General features: G+C 41.5%; 2 protein-coding genes across 2 annotated transcripts; both read right to left on the reverse strand.

Moving 5' to 3' along the window:
• Positions 1-323: 323 nt before the first annotated feature.
• snrnp48 (small nuclear ribonucleoprotein 48 (U11/U12)) lies at positions 324-3813 on the reverse strand. Its single transcript, XM_020506819.2, has 9 exons — positions 3508-3813; positions 3071-3184; positions 2735-2795; positions 2536-2616; positions 1712-1897; positions 1474-1595; positions 1271-1374; positions 974-1141; positions 324-817 (listed from the first exon to the last, which is right to left on the reverse strand). The coding sequence occupies exons 1-9, from the start codon at positions 3655-3657 to the stop codon at positions 739-741; spliced, it is 1065 nt and encodes a 354-aa protein (XP_020362408.1). The 5' UTR covers positions 3658-3813; the 3' UTR covers positions 324-738.
• Positions 3814-4384: 571 nt separating this feature from the next.
• LOC109901926 (uncharacterized) lies at positions 4385-7900 on the reverse strand. The gene is made up of 4 exons (XM_020497942.2): positions 7544-7900; positions 4960-5286; positions 4771-4852; positions 4385-4662 (listed from the first exon to the last, which is right to left on the reverse strand). The coding sequence occupies exons 1-4, from the start codon at positions 7719-7721 to the stop codon at positions 4590-4592; spliced, it is 660 nt and encodes a 219-aa protein (XP_020353531.1). The 5' UTR covers positions 7722-7900; the 3' UTR covers positions 4385-4589.
• Between the last annotated feature and the right edge of the window lie 787 nt (positions 7901-8687).

Genomic DNA, 8687 nt, shown 5'->3' on the forward strand with positions numbered 1-8687 from the left:
AACATTCCACACAGTACACACTAAGAAATGCACAAACTGCCCTGAGGGGCCTCAACCAATAGGGTTGGCCCGGGCAGGGCCATTTACACCTAAATTATTACATGAATATATTTATCTAATGGAAATGTGTAGATTTTTCTGACTATTTCTAGTCGCAATGTGGAAAGACATTGACAATTGTTTATGCAGAGTTCTTGTTAAAAAAGGAAGTATTCCATGAATTCTCAAGTAATTGTGGCTTTTTTCTGGTTCTCTGAATACTTCTAAATAAAAGGGCCATCATACACACAAAAGCTTTTACACACAGATTATGACCATGATAATTAAAGTACACATATGAAGCTTTTATTCTCTATTCAAAGCTCAAACACAATGTAGTTTTAACTTTAAACATCAAACACAGGGGTAATCCTGAATGTACAACAGAATTCTGAGAATCGTGTTCTAACAGTTTATTTACATTCTGTAATCTAATACAACAGGCATTTAATAACCTCTCAGTTTAAGACAAATGTTTAGAGCTCCACTGTTGCTTTAAAATATCATCAGATTACAACAAAGAAAGATTTTCCTGCAATATCGACACATGCATACCATTTAGTATGAAGCCATGAATTGAGCACTTAGTATGAAGGCGTGCATTCTAAGTGGTACGCTATTATGATCATTGGAACGTAGCTTTGATTGGCTCCTTGCCCTAATCTCTGGTTTTCCAAGCCAAAGCACTAATCTTGAAAATCACTTCTCTTCCCTTTTCTTCTTTTTCTTCTTTTTCTTCTTTCGATCATGAGGTCTCTCATCCGGAGAGCAGGAATCCCTGTGAATGTCCACACATTCAATTCACCAAACATATATATAGCCAAAGCATTCATCAACCACTAAATGTCTGCAACCAGCCTTGATGGTGACTTCATACACTGTCAGATTTGAATGCATGAGAATGATATTCAGTCAATCCACTACTCTGACTCACCTCTTTCTCTTCTTCTTGCTCTCCTTCTCTCGGCTGCGCTCCTGGCTCTGCTCTGGGCTGGGGTCTTTGCTGCGGTGGCATTTGTGGTGGGAGCCGTGTCCATCCCTGGAGCTGACATGAGATTGGCGGGACTCTGTGGAGGCAGACCGTCTGTCCTCAGACCTTCTCCTGAGAGACAAACGGTTCAGTGGAGTCAGTTTTTATTCAATTTTTTACATGATCCTCTGATAAGTATTACAGTAGTAATTGGATCTTGTATGAGCCGTCATGTAGGTAAGAAGACAATTGTTGGATTACCTGTGAGGGGCATGTTTGGACTCTCTAACCTCTTCCTTCCTCTCCTCCTCTTTCCACTGACTGGACAGTTCAACAGAGTGGACATTAATTACCTCCCGAATCACCTGCAGGATTCATGAAAAACATATCCAGATATAACACACACACCTCAAAGTAAAGTACATCCATTAACATTCTATTGAAATAGTCACACCCCCACACACCTCAGTGTAGGACTTCTTTGTGTTGTGGACGTTCTTGGCTCTGTAAGACTGCCGCCGTCTCTTGTAATCCCTCATCTCAGCCATCAGCTCCAGGTGAGACTTGTGCTCGTTCTGATCGTTACCTGATGAACAGAAACAAACACAACAGATTCACTGGAATGAATTTAGAGGAGAAATTCATAGGAAAATTGGTTTAAACCACACTACTGGTCTCAATAGTTAATGTTTATAGGCCTACCCTTTTTGAGCTTGGCCACCAAATCAACATAGAGGTCCTCGTTGTCGGTTGCAACAGCTTGATCCTTCTGTTGGATGGCCTCCCTTGTCACGTGATCAAAAAGAGCCAGTCGGTCTGCCACAGTAAGGTCACAGATAGCTCGCTTGTGGTTCTGAGGAACTTCTGAAGGATCTGTGGAGTATTCACCTGCAGCACAATGAAAAGGGCTTTACACACACTCACATGCTACAACAGAGTACAGATAGAGTCATGAGAAGTCACAAACTCAAAAGCTTTTAAGAACACAGCAATCACATTGAGATGATCACTCACACCTTCAGTATTAAAGGGTTAAAAAAAGAGTAAAGGCCTTTCCCCCAATACGTACAGGGAAAATGTGTGTGTATATGTGTGTAATGCCGCCAACAGAGGCAGCATGTTTGAAAGGATATGGCATTAAAGGATACTGCACGTAATCAGTAAGCCTGAACGAGGGGAGAACCTCCTGTAATTACTCACCCCTGTCACTGAAAACAAAACACAGAACACGTACAGATGACAAACTCAAAGAAACTATATTATAAAATTTAAAAAAAAACAACAGCCACCATATTTAGCCGTGTTAATAATGAATTAATGCATGTTAATGGAGACCTTTTTAGACATGGGCAAGGCACTGAAGACCTACAAGCTTGGTAAAAGAAAATATAAACATTGGTTGTTCTTTGGTGAAATGACCATTAAAGAATTCAATAATAAAAGCATAAATATTTTGTGGGGCCATGACTACAAGTATAGGGTTTTATCAGTGACCTAACACTAATGTAAGGGTGTAATGACCTTACTTTGGCTGTACAGTCCCTCTGTCCTAATTGACGGTGCACTTGCTCTTGCTTGTAGAATCACTTGTTGCTGTGTCTGTTTGTCTACAGGTGAGGCAGAACACAAAGAAAGATATGAGACAAGCATTGGGCTTCCCCAACCCAGGGTCAGTCCAGGGAATTTGGACTTTTACATTAAAAAGTGGAATAGTGTGACACTCACCCATTGTGAAGCTGGTAATGCTGGCATTCTCATAATACAGAGAGGTGTCATACATCTCAGCCTTGGGAAAGGAAAGGAGTTTACTTTTTATGAAAGCTTTTAAGAACATAATAACAGATAAGGTTGTTGCATAATTAGGGTGGAGAGGTTTTCCTGATCATTTGACCTCACCACTTTGGTCCGCTCTAGTTATAGGGTCCAGTTTATCTAGTTCTGGCCCTATGGTCAGGAAAAATCCTTACTCTAATGACAAGCTACACCAAAAGGTGTTGATGGCTCAGTTGATATTTCATTAGAGTATGTGTGTGCATATGTGATACAGTATAGCTCTTTAACCTGTTCCTCATGGGAGTATCCCATCTGGCTGAGTTGGCAGGTGGCTTTGTGTCTCTCCATGCTCCTGCTTGGCACTCTGTGGTTCGGGTCATAGGGGCACACCTCCATCGGCTCCTGTGGAAGGTCATTTACAAGTTATAATCTCATCTCTGCTTGTTGTAGCATGCATGTCATGTATACAGAGATTTAATGAATCTCCCATCATCGATGGGTTTCCCCATTTATTTTGAGGCCTCATATTTAGCTAGCTACACATTCACAACAGATGGTGCACATTTTAAGTACGGATTTTCGAATATTAGCTCAGGTAACGTTATGAAAACATTGATTATGGGGTGAACTAGTCCTACAAAGAACGCCGCGCTTTCAGGGCTAGGAGAACCACCCATCGTATCTGAGCAGTTGAATAAATATAGCTAACTAGCTTCCTGACCTACCTGAACTGAGCCGTTGTCCAGGTCCTGTCTCCATCCCAGCGTCTCGAACAGCTCATTCAGTTGTCTCTGGCAGTTCTCGGTGAACTCCGTCAACTCTTCCAAACTTCGCAGACGAGCCTGGAGCGTTTGATTTTCTGGTGAATCGCACATGTCGTAGTCAGGTCAAATCTAAATTGTGTTTACATTAAAAGGGGTTTCCTTACATTTTACGAGTTAATGTCCAACCTATATTGGATATGCAGATTTTCGAACGTTGTTCAGCACTACTGTCGCATTTTAACAGCGTTAGCTGTGTGGCGCATGTAGATGACGTAAGCCTGACTGAGGTGCATTCTGGTAATTGAAGAATCAAAATGTATTCACGGTTGAGTTTTTAATTGTACACATTTGCCGCTAAAAGCTGAATTGCAGCATACATAGGCCTACGTAAGTAATTACATATGATAAAACATGAGATGTAGTATAAAATATTACAGTTAAGCAGCTTCACAAAGTAAGGCATAGTGCTGTTGAAGTATCTGTCAGTCCGAATAGGGGGAAGGATTCGATAGGTAGATCTGACACTGACATGTCCTATCTATCGTCTGAGGCAGCTAACGTTATTTGTTGCTGAGATTTGCAAGCTTCTGGACAAAGGATCTGCTGGTGGGTGCGGCGGGACTCCACTTACTGCAGGCCCAGGTGTAGGTGTAGGTGGTGCCCATGATGATTTTGGTAGCATATCGTTAGATTTTTTCAACTTGGTGGGCTGTGAGACTTGCCATACTTGAGCAGAGTACTGGAGCACTGGATGGACAAAGCAAGTGTAGACTGTCAGAAGGTCTTGGAAGTTACATATACTATATCTTCATTAGAAGTTTAAATCAAGACAACAAGGAAAGGTTTCTTATTTTATTGGGTAAAAAAAATGTGATTAATGAACCTCCCACAACACTGACATAAAAATACCTTTAAATGGTATTTAAAACACATTTTAATATTTAAACTACATTTAAATAAATGTAAAATACATTTAAAATACAAGGCTGACATTTAAAAACACAGAAAGGTCACTTGCAAACAACTTTTGAAGGAATGCATGTTTAGGTGGCGAAAAGCTGGTCATCGTGCAGCAATATGGTTTCCATCAAATAATTTGGATAGACTCCTTCTGATCTAAAAAGAAAGACGTACAAACATTAGCTACTGCATAGCCCTACTTTATGTTTATGTGCTTCAGCAATGTGTAAATAAACCATGACCTTGAATAATTTAACTACTTACATTACTTCAAGTGTCTCTGTGTCCTCATAGGCTACTTCCTCCACTATTTCCACCTCGACTCCTACCATTATTGTCTTCCTCACTGGGAAACAGAAGTATTTGATTAGAGAAAAAAACTACATAGCAGCCATGCTGGATCACCATAGAGAAGAATGACCCTCTTTCACATAAACAGACACATACACTTACTTCCAAAATTGAAGAGAGGGGAACCAGCCAAACTGTGGCAACATCTTCCTGGTCCACTTGGTCCATGCACACAAACACAGCCATGGCCCCCTGTCCTGTGGCTCCTCCATTGACTGCCTAAACAATGCTGGGATGATTCTTCTCCATCAGCTCCACCCAAGGAGGGCTGGTGTGGGGGGACATCAATCCACATTTCAGGGGCATCTAGCCCTGTGTCACTCTGGCTTTGGATGCTAACTAGGTCTGTGTGGACAGGGCCAAAGGTACTCTCAGTACAAGCCCAGCCCCAAGGGTTCTGAACACGCTCTTGGGTGAGGCCATGGCCATCTGAAGACACAGGGGACAGAGGAGAGAACCTAAGAACATTTGACAAAAAGCTATTCTGTTCATACTATTGATGTCTAAAGGGATTCAAGTGAATGGAGAAACCAAGCAGATGGCATTACAGTGGGGCAAAAAAAGTATTTAGTCAGCCACCAATTGTGCAAGTTCTCCCACTTAAAAAGATGAGAGAGGCCTGTAATTTTCATCATAGGTACACTTCAACTATGACAGACAAAATGAGAAAAAAAAATCCAGAAAATCACATTGTAGAATTTGTAATGAATTTATTTGCTAATTATGGTGGAAAATAAGTATTTGGTCACCTACAAACAAGCAAGATTTCTGGCTCTCACAGACCTGTAACTTCTTCTTTAAGAGGCTCCTCTGTCCTCCACTCTTTACCTGTATTAATAGCACCTGTTTAAACTTGTTATCAGTATAAAAGACACCTGTCCACAACCTCAAACAGTCACACTCCAAACTCCACTATGGCCAAGACCAAAGAGCTGTCAAAGGACACCAGAAACAAAATTGTAGACAGGCACCAGGCTGGGAAGACTGAATCTGCAATAGGTAAGCAGCTTGGTTTGAAGAAATTCTGGGAGCAACTGTGGGAGAAATTATTAGGAAATAGAAGACATACAAGACCACTGATAATCTCCCTCGATCTGGGGCTCCACGCAAGATCTCACCCCGTGGGGTCCAAATGATCACAAGAACGGTGAGCAAAAATCCCAGAACCACACGGGGGGACCTAGTGAATGACCTGCAGAGAGCTGGGACCAAAGTAACAAAGCCTACCATCAGTAACACACTACGCCGCCAGGGACTCAAATCCTGCAGTGCCAGACGTGTCCCCCTGCTTAAGCCAGTACATGTCCAGGCCCGTCTGAAGTTTGCTAGAGAGCATTTGGATGATCCAGAAGAAGATTGGGAGAATGTCATATGGTCAGATGAAACAAAAATATAACTTTTTGGTAAAAACTCAACTCGTCGTGTTTGGAGGACAAAGAATGCTGAGTTGCATCCAAAGAACACCATACCTACTGTGAAGCATGGGGGTGGAAACATCATGCTTTGGGGCTGTTTTTCTGCAAAGGAACCAGGACGACTGCTTCGTGTAAAGGAAAGAATGAATGGGACCATGTATCATGAGATTTTGAGTGAAAACCTCCTTCCATCAGCAAGGGCATTGAAGATGAAACGTGGCTGGGTCTTTCAGCATGACAATGATCCCAAACACACCGCCCGGGCAACGAAGGAGTGGCTTCGTAAGAAGCATTTCAAGGTCCTGGAGTGGCCTAGCCAGTCTCCAGATCTCAACCCCATAGAAAATCTTTGGAGGGAGTTGAAAGTCCGTGTTGCCCAGCAACAGCCCCAAAACATCACTGCTCTAGAGGAGATATGCATGGAGGAATGGGCCAAAATTCCAGCAACAGTGTGTGAAAATCTTGTGAAGACTTACAGAAAACATTTGACCTCTGTCATTGCCAACAAAGGGTGTATAACAAAGTATTGAGATAAACTTTTGTTATTGACCAAATACTTATTTTCTACCATAATTTGCAAATAAATTCATTAAAAATCCTACAATGTGATTTTCTGGATTTTTTTTCTCACATTTTGTCTGTCATAGTTGAAGTGTAGCTATGATGAAAATGACAGGCCTCATCTTTTTAAGTGGGAGAATTTGCACAATTGGTGGCTGACTAAATACTTTTTTGCCCCACTGTATGTCTATGTTGGATAGCACTTTAATGAGCATACAAAGAAATGGGAATAGGGGAGATGAAGACTAAATGTGGATAAAGAGATGCAAGGAGAGGAGATAGAAGGGAAGAGATGGAGAAGCGATAATAGTAAAGGTGTGGTGAGAAGCGATGACATAAGGTAGGATGGAAGGTTGGGTGCTGTTCTGTTGCAGTCTGTCGTTGTATCACGTGTTTGGTCCTGCTGTCTCTTTGGCCTGCAAATGGGCCTGCCGAGTTTGGGCAAGACTCTTAGTCACAAGTCATCTGCCCACACTGGCAAGCACGGAGGCAGTGGTAGGTAAGCAAAGTCAGAATAGCAGAATTGGGAAAACATGTTAATTGATACAAACCAGCATAAACCCTGTTTACCCCAAGACAACAAGGCATGCCACTTGAAAACAAATCTAAATCAGGGTTGAAACAGACAAGCAATGAAAGTCCCCTGTACTATTTTGCAATATTGAGCCTGCAATATTCTCTTACAGTTAACTCATACACCTCACTCTTACTTGTAGTATAGCAACAGATTGCTGGATGCTCCCTGGTCCAAATTGCATGTTCTTCCTCTTTTCCTTCTTCCTCATCCTCCCATTGCCTCAGGGTTGCTGAGCCAAGTCTGCCCAGGTGCCTATGGTGGCGTAGAGGCTCCCCGTTCGACCACAACCAGTTAGGGTTCTGTCCATACATCTCAATCAGGGCTTCTACTGTATACCAAGGCAAAGAAGAATAGCTTTCGTTGTTTGATTCCCTAGTTGATAATAGCAGGTCTATAGGCTAGAGATGAGACAGATTTGTGCATGGGCTCCGCAGCAGTGCCTTCTGATCCTGTCAGCCGCAGAACAGCTTTTCAGTGGAGGCACGATTCAGTATTTCCTGTCCATAAAGGAAGTGCACCCCAATGGTTCTGAGACAAGAGTGTTTCTGATCTTGTGTAATGATGTAATGATGACTTTTGGTGGTCTTACTGTATTACAATACAACACAAATAAAATACAACATTATTAGCCTGTGAAACAGTTAATGCTGTGCAGTAGCATTAGGAACATGCACACTCACACATAACATATACACAAAATACAATACACAATGCAATGGTTTGCCTGGTGAAAATAATGTTGTTTATCACAATAGTAAGACACAGAAACAATTGAGACAACTCACAATTGGGCATCATATTCACTATATGCAAATCTATTACTATAAGTACTACTACTATATAGTATTACTTTATTGCAGTCAGCGTTGTATTTATCTTCATTGACATGTATTACTGTCATATGATTGGCAGGCAGCTGGTCACATGTTAATGCAAGGCCAATCTGGAAATAGTGCATTGAGAGCCTCAATGAAACTTAAAACACTGGAATGTGCCTGGTGTATACCATTTACTTCCTCAAGTGTTCATTTCATGTTAAAAAAACATACTCTTTTAAAAGTTTATACTTTGACTTCTGTTCAACTACATCCACTCTTTTACTCCAAATAAAGGTTTGCAAAGACAACAACCTAAAACTCAAATTCATCCCTCCCATTGCTTATTGTAAAGCAAGACACCCAAAACTCTCCTTGTATGTTTATACTTTGGGCAAGTCAGGGAAGGGGATACTTTATTGCCAGTTTGGTATGACAATGTTATTCTTTTCATTCATAGAA

Source organism: Oncorhynchus kisutch, linkage group LG2 (assembly GCF_002021735.2).
Source record: "Oncorhynchus kisutch isolate 150728-3 linkage group LG2, Okis_V2, whole genome shotgun sequence".
Lineage (NCBI taxonomy): Eukaryota > Metazoa > Chordata > Actinopteri > Salmoniformes > Salmonidae > Oncorhynchus > Oncorhynchus kisutch.